Source organism: Trachypithecus francoisi, unplaced genomic scaffold, assembly GCF_009764315.1.
Source record: "Trachypithecus francoisi isolate TF-2019V2 unplaced genomic scaffold, Tfra_2.0 Lachesis_group3, whole genome shotgun sequence".
Taxonomy (NCBI): domain Eukaryota; kingdom Metazoa; phylum Chordata; class Mammalia; order Primates; family Cercopithecidae; genus Trachypithecus; species Trachypithecus francoisi.
Window position 1 is genome coordinate 116,489,486 of NW_022681468.1, and position 23,933 is coordinate 116,513,418.

At 41.9% G+C, this 23,933-nt stretch overlaps 1 protein-coding gene across 8 annotated transcripts in view; it reads left to right on the forward strand.

Moving 5' to 3' along the window:
* Positions 1-221: 221 nt before the first annotated feature.
* ADPGK (ADP dependent glucokinase) overlaps positions 222-23,933 on the forward strand; it is a 46,378-nt gene continuing 22,666 nt past the window's right edge. For 2 of the 8 annotated variants that reach the window (XM_033189459.1, XM_033189460.1), the window contains exons 1-3: positions 222-542; positions 9,444-9,669; positions 12,686-12,748. In XM_033189459.1, coding sequence (XP_033045350.1) covers positions 310-542; positions 9,444-9,669; positions 12,686-12,748 — 522 coding nt within the window. In that variant the 5' untranslated portion in view covers positions 222-309. Of the gene's footprint in view, positions 756-1,578; positions 1,603-9,443; positions 9,670-12,685; positions 12,749-23,933 lie in introns of those variants that run through there. The other 6 variants (XM_033189462.1, XM_033189467.1, XM_033189461.1 and 3 more) reach the window with 6 other exon arrangements.

Sequence of the window (23,933 nt, forward strand, 5' to 3'; positions counted from 1 at the left end):
CAAATGTGTTCCCATCCCTCTATCTGGGGATACGGTTAGAGTTCCGGGAAGGGGGTGCAGCGCCCGGACTGGCACAACCGCCGTTGTCCCACCTCCTCCGTGGCCGCAACACCGCAGTGCCAGGACTCGGACTGAGGCGAGGGCTCCCCACCCGCTACGTCGTGGCACCGCCCGTCGCCCCGCCCCTTGGGGGGCCCGTGGCGCGCCCTTGTGACGTAGTGCCTGTGTCACTATCAGCGCGCGCCGAGCCCGGAAGAGGCGCGGACTAGGCAAGGAGTCGATTCGCGCAGCTGCGGCACCTGGGCCCCCATGGCTCTGTGGCGCGGCTCCGCGTACGCGGGCTTCCTGGCGCTGGCCGTGGGCTGCGTCTTCCTGCTGGAGCCAGAGCTGCCAGGCTCCGCGCTGCGCTCTCTGTGGAGCTCGCTGTGTCTGGGGCCCGCGCCTGCGCCCCCGGGACCCGTCTCCCCTGAGGGCCGGTTGGCGGCAGCCTGGGACGCGCTTATCGTGCGGCCAGTCCGGCGCTGGCGCCGCGTGGCAGTGGGGTGAGTGCCAGCGGGGCCTGGGTCTCTGAACCTCCGAGGTCCGCCTTGGAGGTCGGGCGGAGCCGCCCAGAAACAGGGCTTCCCAGAGGTCCCCGGGAGGCGCTGCTGTCCGCGCTGGCCCCTTGGCGAGAAGCGTCGGACGTCTGAGTGGAACCCGGTTCGTCACCGCTGCTCTTTCCACTCGGCTGGCCTCTGCACCTTTCTCTGATCCCGGTAGGACCAGCCCTAACAGCTTCTTGCTGATCCCTCTTTGTCTGACACCTTTCTCCGAGCCTTGTTCCTCGTTCCAACTTTTAGCCCCTTCTCTTCTGGCGACTTTTGTTTTGCAGTCAAAGATACTTGACCTTACCCACTTTGACAACACTCTTCTTCCTCTTTCTTCTGAACTTCTTGAAGACGAGTGATTTTAAAATCTGCCTTTACCCACTTGCTTTCGTAACGCCGTGTAGTTTAGAAACCACACGACTGTACTGCAGCTCCTCTCTGATTTGCCTTTTTGAGTCTGCATTATCTGCTCTCTGCAGCCTTCCATGCATTGAACACGTCCTTCTCCGTGAAACTCTTTTCTTCCCCTGACTTCAGTGACATTGCATATTTAAGGTTCTTCCAAATCACAGTGCCTCCTTTCTTTGTACTTTTCCTTGGGAATGTAATTATTCCCTAGTGTTGATATTGTAAACACTAACTTTAGTCCCTATCTCAGTTCAATTTGACTTTCTTGCCATGACCTCCGAGTTATGTATAACCACCACATAAAAGCAGGCCCTCTACCATGTAGACTACTACTTTCTGTGGAGCGTTGGGACTGGGAGGGGTAAAGTAGAGCAAACTTGTCCTGAAGATTAAATGACATAATTCATGTAATCTCTCTAGCATGGTGCCTGCTTTAAAAAGCATTCGATATTAGCTATAATTTTTTTTGTTTTATTTTTTTGGACACAGGGTCCCTCTCTGTCGCCTAGGCTGGAGTGCAGTGGCACAGTCACTGCTCACTGCAGCCTCGACCTCCCAAGCTCAAGAGATCCTTCTGCCTCAGCCTCTGGAGTAGCTGGGACAACAGGCAAGCACCACCACGCCCAACCAATTTTTTATTTATTTTATTTTTTTTAGTAGAGTCGAGGTCTTGCTATATTGCCTAGGCTGGTCTCGAACTCCTGAGCTCAAGCGAACCTCCCACTTGGCCTCCCAAAGTGCTGGGATTAAATTGTCCTTCCTTGCTTTGTGTGCGTTCATTCAGCAGGTATTCACCGGCTACATGGTTAGCGTCAGGTCTGTTCTAGGTTCTTAAGATACAGAGATGGGTGAAGCAAGGTCCCCGCCTCACTTACTGGAAAAACACATATTATTGTATCAGTCTACTTGGACTGCTAGAACAGAATACCACAAATTAGGTGGATTAAACAACAGAAATCTGTTTTATCGTAGATCTGGAGGCTGATAGTCCAAGATGAAGGTACTGGCAGGATTGGTTTTTGATGTTGTCTCCCTTCCTAGCTTGCACCTGGCTTTTCACTGTTAGCCTGCGCATGCACGCTCCTGGTGCCTCTCACTCCTCTTATATGGACACTAAGTCCTTTTGGAATAGGGCTTACCCATGTGACCTTATTTAACCTTAATTACTTCCTTAAAGGCCCCATGTCCAAATACAGTCACATTGGGAATTAGGGTTTCAGTATATGAATTGGTGGGGGGTGGACAGTTCAGTCCATAACAATTATGGTTAGAAGAGGAACAACCCACGAGGACCAGACAGACGCCTTAATGCCTTTTACGACCTAATCTTAGAAGCACATTGGAACTCTTCTACCAGAGTCACAGGTCCACCTGGTTTTAAGGGAGGGGACATAGAACAAACCTTGATGGGAGGAGCATCCGTGTCACGTTGTGAAAAGAACATGTGGAATGGGACATCTTATTGCGACCATCTTGGAAAATATATTTTACTACAGTGACTTTCATAGGACAGACACTAAAGAAGAAATGAGATTTCTCCAAGCCAAAGTGGGAACAGGTCCACCTAGGCGAGAGAACCAAATGTGAAAAAGTACATGGTTTGTTTGGGAACAGATCAGCCTTGTTTTCGAGCAAGAATCTTATGGTAGAAGGTTGTAAAGAGATAATGCTGAGAACGAAGGGTTGGACCAGATTTTGAAGGGCCTTTTATGGGGAAGCCATAAAGGCTTATAAGCAGTTAACTGATGACAAGTTCTTTGTTGAGAATTGGTGGGAATGTGAAGGGTGGATTTTGAGCAGTGGTTCTAACCTGTTTAACTGCTTCTCATCATTTATTCCCAAGAGGATTTTTTTTTTTTTTTTTTTTGAGATGGAGTCTGGCTGTGTCGCCCAGGCTGGAGTGCAGTGGCACGATCTCGGCTCACTACAAGCTCTGCCTCCCGGGTTCACGCCATTCTCCTGCCTCAGCCTTCCGAGTAGCTGGGACTACAGGTGCCCACCACCACGCCCCGCTAATTTTTTGTATTTTTAGTAGAGACGGGGTTTCACCATGTTAGCCAGGATGGTCTCGATCTCCTGACGTTGTAATCCGCCCGCCTCAGCCTCCCAAAGTGCTGGGATTACAGGTGTGAGCCACTGCGCCCTGCCCCAAAGAGGATTTTTAGCCCAAAGATAGGGGGATTTAGGAGGGATGAGGGGAAGCAGGTGCAGTACTTGTATCAGAATCTCATTTTGAGGTTGTAGTTTGACTTCTCTAGAGACACACTCAAAATGCAATTTAATGTGATTCATAAGGAGGAATATCTTGAGACTGTGACACTGGTATAAGAGGTTGTTGTAGGGTTTGTGTAAAGGGAGAAAGGCGCCTGAACCAGAATTGGCAATGATGTAGAAGAGGTGAGATTTGAGAGATAACCTGAATAATAGGTTGGATGTGGTGGAGTAAAGAAAGGCAGTCAAAAACGACAGGTTTTTAGTATTGGATATCTTGTTTAGTTTTTGTTTTCTGTTTGAGACAGCATCTCACTCTGTCACTCAGGCTGGAGTGTGCAGTGGCATGATCAAGCTCACTATGGCCTTGACCTGTCATGCTCAGTGTCCCAAGTAGGTGGAACTACAGGCATGTACCACCACACCTGGCTAATTTTTGTATTTTTGGTAGGGACAGGATTTGCCAAGTTGCTCAGGCCTTGCCTCCCATCTTGGCCTCTGAAAGTGCTGGAATTACAGGTGTAAACCACCTCGCTCAGCCCAGTATTAAATATAACAACTAATATGATTAGGCTTTGTGTCCCCACCCAATCTCATCTTGAATTGTAATCCCCATAAGCTAATCAAGGGAGAGACCAGGTGGAGGTAATTGAGTCACGGGGGCGGTTCCCCCATTCTGTTCTCCTGATAGTGAGTGAGTTCTCATGAGATCCTTTGGTTTTATAAGGGGCTCTTCCCTGCTACTCGGCACGTCTCCTTCCTGACACCTTAAGAATAAGGTGCCTTGTTTCCCCTTCCACCATGACTAAGCTTCCTAAGGCCTCCCCAGCCATGCTGAACTGTGAGTCAATTAAACCTCGGCCTTTATACATTACCCAGTCCCGGGCAATTCATTATAGCATTATGAAAATTGACCAGTGCAACAACTTTATGGGGCAGGCAGATAACAGACATTATCACCAAGTCTTCACACATTGATTTATTTGCCCAAGATCTTGCAGTTATCAAGTGCCAGAGGAGCAATTGAAGCCTGGTCTTTCCCATTTCTGGTTCCTGGTTGATGCCGTGTTACTGCCATTAAGAGAGATTTAAGAAAAAGAAACAAGTTTAAGAAGATAAATTGGATTTTAGAGGAGAAATATACATACATTGTTATGGGATTTCAGATCAGGCTTCTCTGTCAGCTACTGAAAATGAGAAGCTGGTTTTTAGGAATATATTGAGAAACAGGATTGCAAATTTTGGAGACACTGGCACTTAGGTTGAAGCCAGAGACTGGATAGGATCACCCAGGAAGAGAAGAAGAGAAGGTAAAAATGGTAAAGGTGGAATTCTGGGAGGCACTTAAGGGGCTGGTGGAAAGGGGTCAAAGAAGTAAAGGACAGGAGTTTTAAGGTGTTTAAGGTGTTTCTAGGAAACTTACCTTGCTTCTAAATCAGACTCTGGTACCTGTCGTTCATTGGTTTAAAAATGATGAAACCCAGCGGGCATGGTGGCTCACGCCTGTAATCCCAGCACTTTGGGAGGCTGAGGTGGGTGGATCACCTGAGGTCAGGAGTTTGAGACCAGCCTGACCAACATGGAGAAACCCCCATCTCTACTAAAAATACAAAATTAGCCGGGCGTGATGGTGCATGCCTGTGATCCCAGCTACTCGGGAGGCTGAGGCAGGAGAATCGCTTGAACCCGGGAGATGGAGGCTGTGGTGAGCTGAGATCGTGTCATTGCACTCCAGCCTGGGCAACAAGAGTGAAACTCCGTCTCAAAAAAAAAAAAACACCCTCATGCTAATATTTATTGCCTCTGGAACTGGCTTCACCCCTACCCTTGAAACATATCTTGGTCTTCTCCCCTGTATGAATTCTCCATTGTAGCTAGATCATTCTTTATTGTATCTAAACACAAGGTTAATCCCTTCGTGTACAATTTTGCTTGTGTGTACTTCCTACATGGGCTTCAGTATCAGATAAATCTGGGTTTGAATTTCAGCTCCGCCTGTCTGTGGCCTTTGAAATGTTAGTTAATCCACAGCCTTACTTTTCTCAGCTGAAAGCAGTGATGACTACTTAGCAATCTTACAGCATTTTGCAAATAGGTTTAATCTATCTGAAAATGCCTGCCTAGCATGGAGTGCTTCTTAAAGATCAGCCGCCTTTGTCTGTCTAGATGCAGGAGCTAGAGTTCAGCCCAGGGACCACTGCCCCAGCCTTTTTTTCCCCCATCTCTTTAAAGTTCTGTGTCTTAATGATTATGATTAGCTCTTATAACAGCTGATGCACATAATGTGAAGCTAGTGAAAACCTTAAAAAAGTGGCCGGACGCGGTGGCTCACGCCTGTAATCCCAGCACTTTGGGAGGCCAAGGCAGGTGGATCACGAGGTCAGGAGATCGAGACTCATCCTGGCTAACATGGTGAAACCCCATCTCTACTAAAAATACAAAAAATTAGCCGGGCGCGGTGGCGGGTGCCTGTAGTCCCAGCTACTCGGGAGGCTGAGGCAGGAGAAAGGTGTGAACTCGGGAGGTGGAGCTTGCAAGTGAGCCGAGATCGCGCCACTGCACTCCAGCCTGGGCGACAGAGCGAGACTCCGTCTCAAAAAAAAAAAAAAAGAAAACCTTAGAAAACATTTTACAGGTGATGAAACAGAAGGGAGAAGATAGGAAACATCATCTTTACCTTAGAGGCACTTACGGTCTAGACGGGAGAACTATGCCCTCTTTGCCAGCCCCCCCCAGCCCATTTTGACATTCAGCATCTATTGTCTTGACCTACTTTCCAGTTGTTTTGTCTGTGTTTTCTCCAAAATCACACTGTCATCTAATACACATTTTTTACTCAAGTGTGAGATTCTGCTTGCATGTCAGATGAGCATAATTTTGTTTTCTGATTCTTTAACTGTGTCTCCCTTTATTTCCCCTTGATAATACAACATCTTAGGTAATAATGCTTTTTACATTTTGGGATGCTATTGAGTTGAAAAAGTGCAGAGAAAGATTCTTATTCTGGTTAAAGTTTTATAAAACAGAACAAGAAAGTACATGTAAAGTACTTGTTTGGCATCTAGCATGTAGTAGATGTTCAGTGTTTTTTTGAGAAAGAGTCCTGCTCTCTTGCCCAGGCTGAAGAGCAGTGATGCCATCTTGGTTCACTGCAACCTCTGCCTCCCAGGCTCAGGTGATCCTCCTGCCTCAGCTTCCTCAGTAGCTGGGGCTGCAGGTGTGCACCACCACACCTGGGTAATTTTTGTATTTTTTGTAGAGATGGGGTCTTGCTATATTGCTCAGGCTGGTCTGGAACTCCTAGGCTCAGGTGATCCACCCGCCTTGGCCTCCCGAATTCCCGGGGTTACAAGTGTGAGCCACTGAGCTCAGCCTGGTTTTTTTTAATTATAAAAAGTTATCAAGTAAACCATGAACCAGTCTGAGAAACTGTTTATTTTCCCCCAGTATTCCTGATGTGATTAGGTGAGGAATGGAAAATGTTCCATGATAGTGATATTTTGTAACCAAAATTAGTTCTGTTGGGTTTTGCCTTGTGTCACAAAATATACTGAACAGCTTTCCCCATTCTCATCTTTAAGGAGTCAGACTGTTTAAAATCTCAGTAGTACTAGATATGGAGAGTGGGGTGTTTATAGTTTTTGTTTGTTTGTTTGTTTTTTGAGACAGAGTCTTGCTCTGTCACCCAGGCTGGAGTACCGTGGCACAGTCTCAGCCCGCTGCATTCTCCTGCCTCAGCCTCCCAAGTAGCTGGGATTACAGGTGCCCACCACCATGCTCAGCTGATTTTTGTATTTTGAGTGGAGACGGGGGTTTCACCATCTTGGCCGGGCTGGTCTCGAACTGCTGACCTCATGATCCACCCGCCTCAGCCTCCCAAAGTGCTGGGATTACAGGCTTGAGGGTGTTTATAGTTTTTGAAGTAGTTATTTTCAAAGACAGATTTCCCTCCATTTCTGAACCTTTTCTCTTCAGACTTGGGACCCAAATTCATTTGGATACAATTTTTAGACTGGGCTGTCTGGAGGAAATGGTATCCCTCCTTACTCAAGCCCTCATTGTCTGAAACTTAGGAACCTACTGGCATCTGAGAGCCAGAGATACTTGTATTGCTATTGATTCTACCTACCAATCTAATGCTGCATTCATTAGAAATAAAGGGCACCATGTCTGAGGTAAAATTGAGACAGTTTGCAAGGTGTGTTTGGTTTCTTAACATTGAAGGCTGTGAAAGGAAAGATTTTAAACATATTTTTAAGCAACTGCCATGTGCATGTCCAGAATGGCCCCTTCTGTGTGTGTCATGGAGAAGTTCTGGCTTATATTTTCAGTGTTTCTTTGCTATAAATCATCCCTCTTTTAAAGAGAAGGGCCAAATAATTAGAGTAGCTAGATGTTTTATGCACTGAAAGGCATAGTAACTCTTAGGTTATGCTTCTCCAGTTGACCAGAGTCATTATGTATGTCTTGAACAAGAGAAACTGTGAGTATTTAAATGCTATTTGATAGGCAAAACTCCTTTCAAAACATGAATCCCTAGGGGAAGAATTAATAAAAAGGACCCTTATAATGAGGATCCAGTCTGGTTGTGTCTTGAGGGAGGATTTCTCTTCCTTGCCCTTGTAAATGTTCCTTAAGTGATGTAAATAATATCTAGTCTGCATACAAACCTTTTTAAAGTTATGTCATTTTAAAAATTATAAAAGGAACATATACATGTTAAAAGTAGAAATATACCTGGTAAAATTCCTCTTCATCCCAGTCTCATTCCTCTTCATTTTTGAAAGAGACTAAAAGGGAAATATAACTATGCATTTTACACCAAAATTTCATCCATTGGGACATTTTTATTAATGAGTTTACCTTGTGGTTTCAGAGCTGGTCAGAATTAACTCTGAAACCCAGTCACCCATATCATTAGGTGCCGTCTCAGTTGGCCGGCTGGAAGCTGCCTGTATGGTAATCCAGCCTCACTGGCCAGAATGACATCCCAATAGGCAGAGGCAGGAATAAAGATTACCATGATAGGGGTAGGGGCAGGAAGACCTCATCTAACTACCTTAATTATTTAAACGTTCTGTTTAAAAGAGGGATGACTTAGCAAAGAAACCCTGAAAATATAAGACAGACCTTCTCCATACACACATAGGAGAGGCCATGCCAGACAACCTTAGTACAAGTTGAGCATCCAAATGCTCTGAAATCCAAAACTTTGGGGGCACTGACATGATGCTGCTGATGTATATTAAGTATTTATATGTGAAAATTCCACCCACACATAAGGAATACAAATTTTATTTCATGGACAAAAGTATTTAAAACACTGTATAAAGTTACCTTCAGGCTGTATGTATGAAGTATATGTGAAATGTATTTGTGTTTGGACGTGAGTCGCATACCCAGGATATATCTCATGTATATGTAAATATTCCAAAATCAGAAACACTTCTGATCTCAAGCACTTCAGATAAGGGATTTAACCTGTACTTTATAATTTCCACCGAGACAACCAAGAGTGGCAGGTCTTTAACGTTCATGGGTCAGTCCTGTGAACACTGGCCAAAGGGTGAGTTCTTACAATGCCGCAGGTGTGCCTAAGTCTGTAAAACGCCACTAAAGTCTCAGAGGCAGGGTTTCAGCTGGGAGTACTCGGGCATTTAGTAATTTATTGTATCTTACCACCATCCTCATTTGTCTTTGGAGGGAAGATGCCTGATACTTAGCCTTTGACTGAAACGCCCACTTTGCTTACTCTGCCAATTGCTGTTCCTAAGTATACATTCACATATTTAATCTTAACTATAGCTCTATGAGTTAAATGCTCATATTATTGCCATTTTGTAGATGAGGAAACCAAGGCACAGAGAAATTAGTGACTTGCCCAAGTCACACAGTCAGCATGAATCCAGTTTGGCTCTGCCAGCATTTTCTCAGAAATGTTACATTTTTGTTACAGTAGCTTTGTTCTGAAATGCTAAGCACCTGTCTTCTCACTGTGTAACTAGTGTAAATGTTTGCCGAACTATTGAGGAGTCCTGTGTTCTGATCCTAATACATACATCCAGTTAATGTAATTTTTCTCCTGCCATGTGCTATTTACTCTCCAATTCAGGTTACAGATCTACTTCCCCTGTTTTTCTGTTGAATAAGGTTCTGAGAAACATTTTCCTTTTGTTAAATGCAAAATGGCTACTTGGTGCTTCTGCTGCTTTCACACAGTTTTTTTCCTCCTTCCAGAGTCAATGCATGTGTTGATGTGGTGCTCTCAGGGGTGAAGCTCTTGCAGGCACTTGGCCTTAGTCCTGGGAATGGGAAAGATCACAGCGTTCTGCATTCAAGGAATGATCTGGAAGAAACCTTCATTCACTTCATGGGGAAGGGAGCAGCTGCTGAGCGCTTCTTCAGTGATAAGGAAACTTTTCACGACATTGCCCAGGTTGCGTCAGAGTTCCCAGGAGCCCAGGTCTGTTTGGTTCAGCAGTAGTAAATTAAGGGTGGGGAAAGATGCCTTTTTCATATGGTTCCTAGAAGCAGGCAAGCAACTTTTCATTCCAGTTTGAAGAGGAGGGGAGCAGAATCACCCCGGTTGAAAACTGTGGGTCTAGGTTGATGGTTCTCAGACTTGAGCTTGTGTCAGAATCATTTGGAGAGGCTGCTGAAACACAGATTTCTGGGCCTACTGCCAGAGTTCTGATTCAGTAGATGTGGGATGAGACCCAATAATTTACCTTTCCAACGAGTTTCTTGGCTGATCGTGTAGGTCTGAGAATCTCGTTTTGAGAACCACTGGTCTGCAGGGTAGAACCTGTCAGAGTTAGAACCTTAGTGGTTTCCAAGCTCACCTGGTGAATATATACAAAGCCCTGCATGGTCCAGGCACTTCCTGGAGGTTCATGTGGAATAAGAGGCAGTGCTGAGGCTGGAGACCGAACCATGGCTCTTCCTACCTCACCCCAGTATGCCTGCTCTGCATGTACCCTCATGCCTCTTGAGGCTAAGTTTTGGTTTTTCGGTTATCTCCCGTGTCTTGCCCTCACCCCATTCTTCCTCCTCATTTAAACCTCCTTTTGGCTGGGTACCCAGTCTAGGTTGGTAGTTCTAGCCAGGGACGCTCTTAATGCCATTTTTAATTGGCACCTTTCACAGGCAAACCTTTGTGACAGCTTTTTTGATGACTTAAGATTTTAGACTGGGCATAGTGGCTCACGCCTGTAATCCCAGCACTTGGGAGGCTGAGGCAGGTGGATTGCTTGAGCCCAGGAGTTTGAGACCAGCCTGGGCAACATGGTGAAACCCTGTCTCTACAAAAAATAGAAAAACTTAGCTGGGCATGGTGGCATGTGCCTGTGGGAGGATCATCTGAGCCCAGGAGGTCAAGGCTGCAGTGAACCATGATCGTGCCACTGCACTCCAGTCTGGGCAACAGGGTGCAACCCTATCTCTAAAAATTTTAGAAAATAATAAGTTTTTTGTCTTTGAAGCTGCCTATTTGAACATTAGAAATGGACATAGGCATTACCCAGCTGAGTTTCTAAAGGAGACAGCAAGTTAAGATTTCAGTTATTATCATTTTGACAGCTGAGATCAGTAGTGAGATTCTTATCTCTTATGAGAGAATCTTGATAATTCTAACATGAGGAGTCCACTGCTCAAAAGTCTTTATGATTATGGAATTTAAACCACCAGTTTGATTTCTCTTCTCTCTTGATTCTGCCTTTATTTCTTGATGAAAAAATTTTTTACAGCAACTTTATCTAGCTTTGTGATGGTCCAAGTTATTTCGTAACATTATAAAACCCCCTTTCACTAGGGGAGTGCCTTTTTAAGGCAGGTTGATAAACATTATATGAAAATTCTGAAATCTACTTTGTAGATATTTTACTATTTTTCCAAGTTTTTTTTTTTTAGTAAATTCTAGCCATCGTGGTTAAATAAAACATTAAGGCTGACATGTTAAAGGGCCAAATTTCAGCCTATGTATCACAGAAAGTTTCATATTTATCTCTAAAAAGCTATTACTGTCCCACCTGAATTCAGAGGTTAGTCAGCACAAAATTGGCGTAAGAGTGATGTCTACCATCTAGAATTGTTTACTCCAAGCTTGTCCAGTCTGCAGCCCAGGACGGCTTTGAATGCAGCCTAACACAAATCATAAACTTTCTTAAAATTATGAGATTTAACCCCCTGCCCCCTCTTTTTTTTAACAGCTCATCAGCTGCCGTTATTGTTAGTGTATTTTATGTGTGACCCAAGGCAATTCTTCCAGTGTGACCCAGGGCGGCCAAAAGATTGGACACCCCTGGTTTAGTCTGTGCCTCTGTGTGGGCTGAGGACTAGAAAGCTGGGATTGTAGCATTCCACCCAGGTAACACTATTAGGCTTTTCACCTTTTATAATAGAACAGCAACCTTAGCTATTATGTGTCACATTTCCAAGGCGCATGGATCCATCCTTAGCAACATGGAACACCAACCTTGAAATATTTGTTCTCTGGGTCCTCAGCTGAGAGATGTGGTGTTTAAGGGAAAGTACTGTCCTATATTAGGGGCCTAGTATCTTTAGAATTGACTCCCAGGAAAACCTTTATATTTCCCAACACATCAGTGTGTTTCTTCATTTCTCAAAATTTAGCAACAAACATTTACTCAACACTTATAAGAAGAAGACAGTCCCTGCCCGGAAGGACCTAGTTGTATACCCAGATGATAGCAGCCCAAGCGGACAAGAGCCGCATTAGAGGTTTGTTCAGGTTATAGGGGTAGGAAGAGATCTGTAATCCTATCTGGTGAGGGTGGTTGTGAAGGCTGAAATGTCACTGAGGTAAGGGGAACAGAGAAGGCATTACAGAAAAGGTGACACTGCAGCTGATTCTTGGAAAGTAATCAGGGTTTTGCCTAGTATATGAGAAGGGGAGGGTGTCCTAATGGAAGGAAACAGCATGTGCCAAAGGCACAGAGACAGAGGAAGGCTGACTTGGAGAGCTGTAAGCAGGGTGTGGAAGGGAAGGGCAGGAGATGAAGGTGGTAAGGAAAGCATGGGTTAGATAAAGGCCGTATGTGCCTCACTCAAGAGTTAGATTTTAGTTCATTAGAGTATCTACTCAATGATTTTTCACAGGATAGTGAAGTTTTTCATTTTAGAAGGACTACAATGTAGAAGATAAGCCCTGTCCACACTTTTTCTCTTTCCTGTGTCTCTTCTGGCTGGCTGTAAGCTCAGAGCTGAATTTGATCAACAGTTAAAAGCAATCAGACTCATTTTTCATGGTTGTCTTATTTATTTTCTTCACCTTATTACTCACTTTCTGTTTCGTTTCTCTGTTGCATTAACTTCATCTGTGTGTCCTTTGAGGTAAAATCACCTCAAAATGTTTTTGGGAAAATGGACTATAAATTAATTTTTAAAATAAAAAATGATTAAACTTGGGTGAGATACAGTTGTATTAAAATACAGTCTAAAAGCCTTGAACTCTCTTACAGCACTATGTAGGAGGAAATGCAGCTTTAATTGGACAGAAATTTGCAGCCAACTCAGATTTGAAGGTAGGTCAAAATTTTAGATTAAAACCTGTGCCTTTCACTAGTGTTTCAATAATTTTAGGAGCAAGAATGAGTATCTATTCTTTGATTCAACTTATGGATCATGTAGTATGTAGCAGACCCTGGGTCTTTTGTTAGGAAGCAGTAATAGTAGGAGATCAGTAGTAACTAATACTTTCTGAGTGTTTACTCTGTGCCTGACATTGTCTTTAGTGCTTTGTATAGATTATCTAATCCTTGCAACAACCCCATAAGGCTAGTCGCTACTGCCATTGTTTTTCCTTTCTACATGAGGAAACTTGAGGCAGACAGAGGTTCACAACTGATAGGTAATGGAATGAGGAATTTAACCCAGGCAGTTTGACCCAATAACCCATGTTCTTAGGCACCATATTATGTAATAGGAGCATGTGGGCCTTGAGACTGAGGATTATACAAGTAATGAGAGAAAACACAGGTGGCCATGTTGGTGAGCCTGGATCCAGAGTGCCAAAAAATAAAAGCCACTAGACGAGAGTCAGTAAGGGAGTGTCTTCAAGACTTAAATTGTTTGGTTTAAGTAGAATTAAAAATTGTTGCCATGTTCACAATAACACCTGAGTAAGAAGTTTCTGTTGCTATGAGTAGAATAGGCGTGAAGGGGGAGGCCAGCAAGAAAGTTATCACTGTTGTCGTGTAAACTGATTAAGGTTTGGATTAGAGCAGCCAGAGAGGAGAAATATATATCTAAAACCTACTACAGTACATGGGGAACAAAGAAGAGATTTAACAAAGATGATTCTGGAGTAAATAACCTTGATCAGTGCAGAATGGTTGTGGCTGCTAACACTAGAGAATAGATAGTGAACAGTCTTCTAGTTTTGGGGGACCAGCCTAAAAATAGAAATGTGGGTCAGAGTGGTGAAACCAGAAGCCAGAGATGAACTCAGAAATATGGATAGGTCATCAGCAGTTTCAGGGAAAATTTCATATGGAGCCACACTGTACACCGGGAGGTAGGGGTAGATGTGCTTTCAATTTAGAGAGGATATTAAAATGTGAACATTCATATTTTAATAGGAATCAAAGTTCTCATGAAATATTAGGGTAGAAAATACTTTTCAGAAAGAAAATAAAAAGAAAATACAGACTTTTGCAGTCATTATGTTTATAAATTGTAATTAACTCCCAAATAGAGAAGATTAGAAATTCCAGGGCTGACCTTTGGAAATATTACCAGCTAATGGGTAGACGAAAAGGAGATTGATCATAAGCCCTTTAGAGAGAGCCCAGGCCATTCCCATCAGAATCCCAGGAGTTTTCATGGATTCCTAAGAGGCCACCCTCCTGATCCTGACAAATAATTCTGGCCTCTGGGAAGACAATACCCTGGACGGTCATAGGCTGAGTACAAGATTGACCTTTCAGTATTGACCTCCCCTGGGACCAGCATTTGCTCTTGGTCTCTGGAGTAGCTGGTCCTGGGACCAGTCTGATTGGAAGGCATTCTAATAAAACAAGTCTGGTTTTGGTAGGAGATTGAGGAAAGAAAAGCAATCTGTTACTCAGTCCTCACAGCAATCGTATGATTTCAGAGATAGAGGTCTAGAGAGGCTAAGTAAGGTGCCCAGGGCCACCTGGCTAGTAAATAATGCAGCCAGGATTCAAGTGTCAGGCTCTGCCTTTACTTCACCCTGTAGGCACTCTCAAAAAGATTCAGTTTAACTTGCTGAAATGCTTCTCAACGTGGACTGAGAGATCATCTGAGAAAACTACAGAGATTAAGAACTAGGTATTTTCCAGAGATGGTAATCATAGCTAGCATTTCATTCTATAGTTTTTTTACCATACACAAGGCACTGTTTTAAATTAGGTGCTTTAAATGTGTATGAACCTATTTAAATCTTCATAGGGCCACCACACCTAGCTTCTCTTCAATTTTTTTTTTTTTTAAGATGGGGTCTCACTCTGCCCAGACTGGAGTGCAGTGGTGCCATCTCAGCTCACTGCAATGTCCGTCTCTCAGGTTCAAGTGATTCTCGTGCCTCAGCCTCCCAAGTAGCTGGGACTACAGGTGTGCACCACCATGCCCAGCTAATTTTTCTATTTTTTAGTAGAGTTTCACTGTGCTGGCCAGGCTGGTCTCTAACTTCTGATCTCAAGTAATCTACCTGCCTCAGCCTTCCATAGTGCTTGGATTCATCCACCACACCTGGCCCTTTCTTTAATTTTTAAAACAGAGTTTGTGTCGAATTGGTATTGTACCTTCCTTAAATGTTTATAGAATTTAAGCCTTCTAGTGAAGCCTTCTAGGCCCAGGGTTTTCTATGTAGGAAGGTTTTAAATAACTGATTTCTTTAATAGATGTAGTGAAATCCAGATTTTCCTTTTTTTTTTTTTTTTTTTTTTAAAGAACTTTAGTAGTTTGTATCTTTCAGGGAATTTGTTTCATCTAAGGTGTTGGATTATTGTCATAAAGTTAATTATGGTATTCTATTATTCCTTTAAGATCTCTACAATTTGTAATGATGTTTTCCTTCTCATTCCTGATATTGGTCATTTGTATCTTCTTTTTTTTTTTATTATTATACTTTAAGTTCTAGGGTACATCCACACAACATACAGGTTTGTTACATATGTATCCATGTGCCATGTTGCTGTGCTGCACCCATTAACTCATCATTTACATTAGGTATATCTTCTAATGCTATCCTTCCCCCCTCCCCCCTCCCCACAATAGGCCCCAGTGTGTGATGTTCCACTTCTTGTGTCCAAGTGATCTCATTCTTCAATTCCCACCTATGAGTGAGAACATGTGGTGTTTGGTTTTCTGATCTTGTGATAGTTTGCTGAGAATGATGGTTTCCAGCTGCATCCATGTCCCTACAAAGGACACGAACTCATCCTTTTTTATGGCTGCATAGTATTCCATGGTGTATATGTGCCACATTTTCTTAATCCAGTCTGTCACTGATGGACATTTGGGTTGATTCCAAGTCTTTGCTATTGTGGATAGTGCTGCAATAAACATACGTGTGCATGTGTCTTTATAGCAGCATGATTTATAATCCTTTGGGTATATCCCCAGTGATGGGATGGCTGGGTCAAATGGTATTTCTAGTTCTAGATCCTTGAGGAATCGCCACACTGTTTTCCACAATGGTTGAACTAGTTTACAGTCCCAGCAACCGTGTAAAAGTGTTCCTGTTTCTCCACATCCTCTCCAGCACCTGTTGTTTCCTGATACTTTAATGATCACCATTCTAACTGATGTGAGATAGTATCTCATTGTGGGTTTGATTTGTATGTCTCTGATGGCCAGTGATGATGAGCATTTTTTCATGTGTCTGTTGGCTGTATGAATGTCTTCTTTTGAGAACTGTCTGTTCATATCCTTTGCCCACTTTTTGATGGGGTTGTTTTTTTTCTTGTAAATTTGAGTTCTTTGTAGGTTCTGGATATTAGCCCTTTGTCAGATGAGTAGATTGCAAAAATTTTCTCCCATTCTGTAGGTTGCCTGTTCACTCTGATGGTAGTGTCTTTTGCTGTGCAGAAGCTCTTTAGTTTAATTAGATCCCATTAGTCAATTTTGGCTTCTGTTGCCATTGCTTTTGGTGTTTTAGACATGACGTCCTTGCCCATGCCTATGTCCTGAATGGTATTGCCTAGGTTTTCTTCTAGGGTTTTTATGGTTTTAGGTCTAACATTTAAGTCTCTAATCCATCTTGAATTAATTTTCATATAAGGAGTAAGGAAAGGATCCAGTTTCAGCTTTCTACTTATGGCTAGCCAATTTTCCCAGCACCATTTATTAAATAGAGAATCCTTTCCCCATTTCTTGTTTTTGTCAGGTTTGTCAAAGTTCACATGGCTGTAGATGTGTGGTACTATTTCTGAGGGCTCTGTTCTGTTACTTTGGTCTGTATCTCTGTTTTGGTACCAGTACCATGCTGTTTTGGTTACTGTAGCCTTGTAGTATAGTTTGAAGTCAGGTAGCGTGATGCCTCCACCTTTGTTCTTTTGGCTTAGGATTGTCTTGGCAATGCGGGGTCTTTTTGGTTCCATATGAACTTTAAAATGTTTTTTCCAATTCTGTGAAGAAAGTCATTGGTAGCTTGATGGGGATGGCATTGAATCTATAAATTACCTTGGGCAGTGTGGCCATTTTCACAATATTGATTCTTCCTATCCATGAGCATGGTATGTTCTTCCATTTGTTTGTGTCCTCTTTTATTTCACTGAGCAGTGGTTTGTAGTTCTCCTTGAAGAGGTCCTTCACATCCCTTGTAAGTTGGATTCCTAGGTATTTTATTCTCTTTGAAGCTATTGTGAATGGGAGTTCATTCATGATTTGGCTCTCTGTTTGTCTGTTACTGGTGTATAAGAATGCTTATGATTTTTGCACATTAATTTTGTATCCTGAGAGTTTGCTGAAGTTGCTTATCAGCTTCAGGAGATTTTGGGCTGAGACGATGGGGTTTTCTAAATATATAATCATGTCACCTGCAAACAGGGACAATTTGACTTCTTCTTTTCCTAACTGAATACCCTTTATTTCTTTCTCTTGCCTGATTGCCCTAGCCAGAACTTCCAACACGATGTTGAATAGGAGTGGTGAGAGAGGGCATCCCTGTCTTGTGCCAGTTTTCAAAAGGAATGCTTCCAGTTTTTGCCCATTCAGTATGATATTGGCTGTGGGTTTGTCATAAATAGCTCTTATTATTTTGAGATATGTTCCATCAATACCGAATTTATTGAGAGTTTTTAGCATGAAGGGCTGTTGAATTTTGTCAAAGGACTTTTTTGTATCTGTTGAGATAATCATGTGGTTTTTGTCTTTGGTTCTGTTTATATGCTGGATTACGTTTATTGATTTGCAAATGTTGAACCAGCCTTGCATCCCAGGGATGAAGCCCACTTGATCATGGTGGATAAGCTTTTTGATGTGCTGCTGGATTCGGTTTGCCAGTATTTTATTGGGTATTTTTGCATTGATGTTCATCAGAGATACTGGTCTAAAATTCTCTTTTTTTGTTGTGTCTCTGTCAGGCTTTGGTATCAGGATGATGTTGGCCTCATAAAATGAGTTAGGGAGGATTCCCTCTTTTTCTATTGATGGAATAGTTTCAGAAGGAATGGTACCAGCCCCTCCTTATACCTCTGGTAGAATTCGGCTGTGAATCTGTCTGGTCCTGGACTTTTTTTGGTGGGTAGGCTATTAATTATTGCCTCAATTTCAGAGCCTGCTATTGGTCTATTCAGGGATTCAAGTTCTTCCTGGTTTAGTCTTGGGAGAGTGTAAGTGTCCAGGAAAGTAGTCCATTTCTTCTAGGTTTTCTAGTTTATTTGCGTAGAGGTGTTTATAGTATTTTCTGATGGTAGTTCGTATTTCTGTGGGGTTGGTGGTGATATCCCCTTTATCATTTTTTATTACGTCTATTTGATTCTTCTCTCTTTTCTTCTTTATTAGTCTTGCTAGCAGTCTGTCAATTTTGTTGATCTTTTCAAAAAACCAGCTCCTGGATTCATTGATTTTTTGGAGGGTTTTTTGTGTCTCTATCTCCTTCAGTTCTGCTCTGATCTTAGTTATTTCTTGCCTTCTGCTAGCTTTTGAATGTGTTTGCTCTTGCTTCTCTAGTTCTTTTAATTGTAATGTTAGGGTGTCAATTTTAGATCTTTCCTGCTTTCTCTTGTAGGCATTTAGTGCTGTAAGTTTCCCTCTACACACTGCTTTAAATGTGTCCCAGAGATTCTGGTATGTTGTATCTTTGTTCTCATTGGTTTCAAAGAACATCTTTATTTCTGCCTTCATTTCGTTATGTACCCAGCAGTCATTCAGGAGCAGGTTGTTCAGTTTCCATGTAGTTGAGCAATTTGGACTTTCTTAGTCCTGAGTTCTAGTTTGATTGCACTGTGGTCTGAGAGACAGTTTGTTATAATTTCTGTTCTTTTACATTTGCTGAGGAGTGCTGTACTTCCAATTATGTGATCAGTTTTGGAATAAGTGCGACGTGGTGCTGAGAAGAATGTATATTCTGTTGATTTGGGGTGGAGAGTTCTGTAGATGTCTATCAGGTCCGCTTGGTGCAGAGTTGAGTTCAATTCCTGGATATCCTTGTTAACTTTCTGTCTCGTTGATCTGTCTAATGTTGACAGTGGGGTGTTAAAGTCTCCCATTATTATTGTATGGGAGTCTAAGTCTCTTTGTAAGTCTCTAAGGACTTGTTTTATGAATCTGGATGCTCCTGTATTGGGTGCATGTATATTTAGGATAGTTAGCCCTTCCTGATAAATTGATCCCTTTACCATTATGTAATGGCCTTCTTTGTCTCTTTTGATCTTTGATGGTTTAAAGTCTGTTTTATCAGAGACTAGGATTGCAACTCCTGCTTTTTTTTGTTTTCCATTTGCTTGGTAGATCTTCCTCCATCCCTTTATTTCGAGCCTATGTGTGTGTCTGCATGTGAGATGGGTCTCCTGAATACAGCAAACTGATGGGTCATGACTCTTTATCCAATTTGCCAGTCTGTGTCTTTTAATTGGACCATTTAGTCCATTTACATTTAAGGTTAATATTGTTATGTGTGAACTTGATCATGTCATTATGATATTAGCTGGTTATTTTGCTCGTTAGTTGATGCAGTTTCTTCCTAGCATGTTTTGGCATGTTTTTGCAATGGCTGGTACCGGTTGTTCCTTTCCATGTTTAGTGCTTCCTTCAGGATCTCTTGTAGGGCAGGCCTGGTGGTGAGAAAATCTCTGAGCATTTGCTTGTCTGTAAAGGATTTTATTTCTCCTTTACTTATGAAACTTAGTTTGACTGGATATGAAATTCTGGGTTGAAAATTCTTTTCTTTAAGAATGTTGAATATTGGCCCCCACTCTCTTCTGGCTGTAGAGTTTCTGCCGAGAGATCTGCTGTTAGTCTGATGGGCTTCCCTTTGTGGGTAACCCGACCTTTCTCTCTGGCTGCCCTTAACATTTCTTCCTTCATTTCAACTTTGGTGAATCTGACAATTATGTGTCTTGGAGTTGCTCTTCTCGAGGAGTATCTTTGTGCTGTGCTCCGTATTTCCTGAATTTGAATGTTGGCCTGCCTTGCTAGGTTTGGGAAGTTCTCCTCTATGATATCCTGCAGAGTGTTTTCCAACTTGGTTCCATTCTCCCCGTCACTTTCAGGCACACCAATCAGATGTAGATTTGGTCTTTTCACATAATCCCATATTTCTTGGAGGCTTTGTTCATTTCTTTTTACTCTTTTTTTCTCTACACTTTTCTGGCTTCATTTCATTCATTTGATCTTCAATCACTGATACTCTTTCTTCCAGTTGATCAAGTCAGTTACTGAAGCTTGTGCATTTGTCACGTAGTTCTCGTGTTATGGTTTTCATCTGTATCAGTTCTTTTATGGTCTCTGCATTGATTATTCTAGTTATCCATTCATCCATTCTTTTTTCAAGGTTTTTAGTTTCTTTTTGTTGGGTACGTAGTTCCTCCTTTAGCTCTGAGAAGTTTGATCGACTGAAGCCTTCTTCTCTCAACTCGTCAAAAGTCATTCTCCGTCCAGCTTTGTTCCGTTGCTGGCGATGAGCTGCGTTCCTTTGGAGGGGGAGATGTTCTCTGATTTTTTGAATTTCCAGCTTTTCTGCACTGCTTTTTCCCCATCTTTGTGGATTTATCTGCCTTTGGTCTTTGATGATGGTGACGTACTGATGGGGTTTTGGTGTGGGTGTTCTTTCTGTTTCTTGGTTTTCCTTCTAACAGTCAGGACCCTTAGCTGCAGGTCTGTTGGATTTGCTAAGGTCCACTCCAGGCCCTGTTTGCTTGGGTATCAGCAGTGGAGGCTGCAGAAGATAGAATATTGCTGAACAGCAAGTGTTGCTGTCTGATTCTTGCTCTGGAAGCTTCGTCTCCGAGGTGTGCCCAGCTGTGTGAGGTGTGAGGTTCTGCACCTAGTGGGGGATGTCTCACAGTTAGGCTACTCAGGGGTCAGGGACCCAGTTGAGTAGGCAGTCTGTCTGTTCTCAGATCTCATCCTCCATGCTGGGAGAACCACTGCTCTCTTCAAAGCTGTCAGACCTGTATCTTCTTTTTTTTCTGATCAGTTTGGCTAGAGGTTTATAAATTTTATTGCTCTTTTTATAAGTAATTAGCTTTTGGTTAATTGATTTTTCTCTATTTTTCTATTTTCCTTGGATGTTGCTTGCTTCAGATTTAACTTGCCTAAGGTGAGAAGCTACAGTCATTGATTTGAGACCTTTCCTGTTTTCTCATATAGGGGTTTAGTAATATAAATTTCCCCTAAGTACTGCTTTAGCTACATCCCAAAGATTTTGATATGTTATTTTTATTTTAATTCAATTCAAAATACTAATATCCCTTTGATTTATTGAGATGTGCCATTTCATAGCCCATTCATGGACTACTTAGAGGTATGTTATTTAGTTTCTAAATATTTGGGAATTTTCCAGGTGTCTTTCTGTTAGTGATTTCTATTTCAATTTCAGTATGGTCAGAAAAGATGCTTTCTATGACCTGAATCCTACTAAGTTTTAGATACGTTTTTATGGCATAGCATATGGTCTATCTTGGTGAGGTTCTGTGTGTACTTGAAAGTTTCAAGAATGTACATAAGCCTTTCTGTTGCTGGGTCGAGTGTTCTGTAAATGTCAATTAGGTGAGGTTGATTGATAGTTTCAAGTCTTTTATATTCTTACTGATTTTTTTTTTTTTGGTCTATTTCATCTATCAATTATTAAGAGGGATGTTGACATCTCCAACTGTAATTTTGGATACTTGTCTATTTCCTTTATAGTTCTGTAACATTTTGCTTTATGTATTTTGAAACTCTTATTAGGTACATAAATGTTTAGGATTGTTAATCCCTTTCATTAATTAATTCCTTTATTATTACTAGGGATAATAAAATCATTTCATAATTTTCTTTGCTCTGAAATCTATTTTGATTGAAATAGCCATTCCAGCTTTCATTTGATTAGTATTGGCATGGTATATCTTTTTCCATCCTTGTGCTTTTAATCTATTTGCATCTTTTTACTTTAAAGTGTATTTTTTAATGGACAGCATATAGTTGGGACTTGCTTTTTAACCCACTTTGACAATCTCTGCCTTTTAATCAGAGTGTTTAGACTGTTGACATCTAATGTGATTATTGATATATCAGGTTAGGTTTAAATCTGACATCTTGCTATTTGTTTGCTATTTGTCCCATCTCTATCTTTTTCCCTCTGTTTCTGTACTCTTGGATTATTTTCTATGATTTCATTTTATCTTCTTTAACTTACTAGGTATAATTCTTTTTTTTCTTAGTGGTTGCAACATTAGAGTTTATACTGTACATCCTTAGCCTATCACAGTCTACTTTCAAGTGATAACAGGCATACCTCAGAGATACTGCATGTTTGGTTCTAGACCACTGCAATAAAACAAATACTGCAATAGAATGAATCGCATGAATTTTGTTTCACAGTGCATTAAAAGTTGCGTTTACACTGTACTGGAGTCAAGTAAGTGTGCAGTACCATTATGTCTAAAAAAAAAGTGTACACAATTTTAGTGTACTTTGTTACCCATAAATGTTAACAATTATCTGAGCTTTCAGACAGTCATAATCTTTTTGCTGGCAGTGTTTTGTCTTGATGTTGATGGCTGCTTGCTGATCAGGGTGGTGGCTGCAGGTTGGGGTGGCTGTGGCAATTTCTTAAAATAAAACAGTGAAGTTTGCCACATCAGTTAACTCTTCCTTTCACAAAAGGTTTCTCTGTAGCATGTGATGCTGTTTGATAGCACTTTACCCACAGTGGAACTTCATTGAAAATTGGAATCAGGCAAGGTACAGTGGCTCACACCTGTAATCCCAGCACTTTGGGAGAATGAGGCAGGAGTATCATTTGAGCCTGGGCAACATAGCGAGACCCCATCTCTAAAAAAAAAAATTTTTAATTAGCTGGGCATGGTGGCACATGCTTATCATCTCAGCTACTTGGGAAGCTGAGGCAGGAAGATCTCTTAAGCCTAGGAGTTTGAGGCTACTGTGAGCTATGATTGTGCCACTGCACTCTAGGTTGGGTGATAGAGCAAATTCCTGTCTCTAAAAATGAAAAATTAAAAAACTTTTAAAAATTGGAGGCAGTCCTCTCAAACCTTCCTGCTATTTGCCATAATCAACTAAGTGTATGTAATACTCTAAATCTTTTGTTGTCATTTCAACAATATTCACAGCATCTTTACTAGGAGTAAACCACTCAAAAAACCACTGTCTTTGCTCATCCATAAGAAGCAACTCTAACTGTTCAAGTTTTATAATGAAGAATACAGTAATTCAGTCACATCTTTAGGCCCCACTTCTAATTCTAGTTCTCTTGCTATTTTCACCTCATCTGCAGTTACTTCCTTTACTAAAGTCTTGAATCTCAAAGGTGTCCAAGGGGGTTAGAATCAACTTCTTTGAAACTCCCGTTAATGTCAGTATGCTGCCTTCCTCCTATAAATCATAAATGTTCTTAATGGCATTTAGAATGGTAAATTCTTTCCAGAGGTTTTCAGTTTATTTGCCCAGATCCATCAGAGGAGTTATTATCCTGGGAGCTATAGCCTTATGAAATGTATTTCTTAAATAATGGACTTGAAAGTCAAAATTCTAGCCAGGTGCAATGGCTCATGCCTGTAATCCCAGCACTTTGGGAGGCTAAGGTGGGCAGATCACTTGAGGCCGGGAGTTTGAGACCAGTCTGGCCAACATGGTGAAACCCCATCTCTACTAAAAATACAAAAACTAGCCAGGTGTGGTAGTGCACGCCTGCAGTCCCAGCTACTTGGGAGGCTCAGGCACAAGAATCACTTGAAGGAGATTGCAGTGGACTGAGATCATGCTACTATACTCCAGCCTGGGTGACAGATCCAGACTCTGTCTCAAGAAAAAAAGTCAAAATAACTTCTTAATTTATGGGTTGCAGAATGGATGTTGCGTTAGCGGGCGTGAAAACATCATCCTTCTCCCTATACATTTCCAGCAGAGCTCTTGGGCGACTAGGTATACTGTCAATGAGCAGTGATACTTTAAACAAATTTTTTTTTTTTTTTTTTGTGAGCAGTAGTTCTGAACAGTGGGCTTAAAATGTCTATTAAACTGTAAACAGGTACGCTGTCATTCAGGCTTTATTGTTCCATTTATAGAACACAGGCAGAG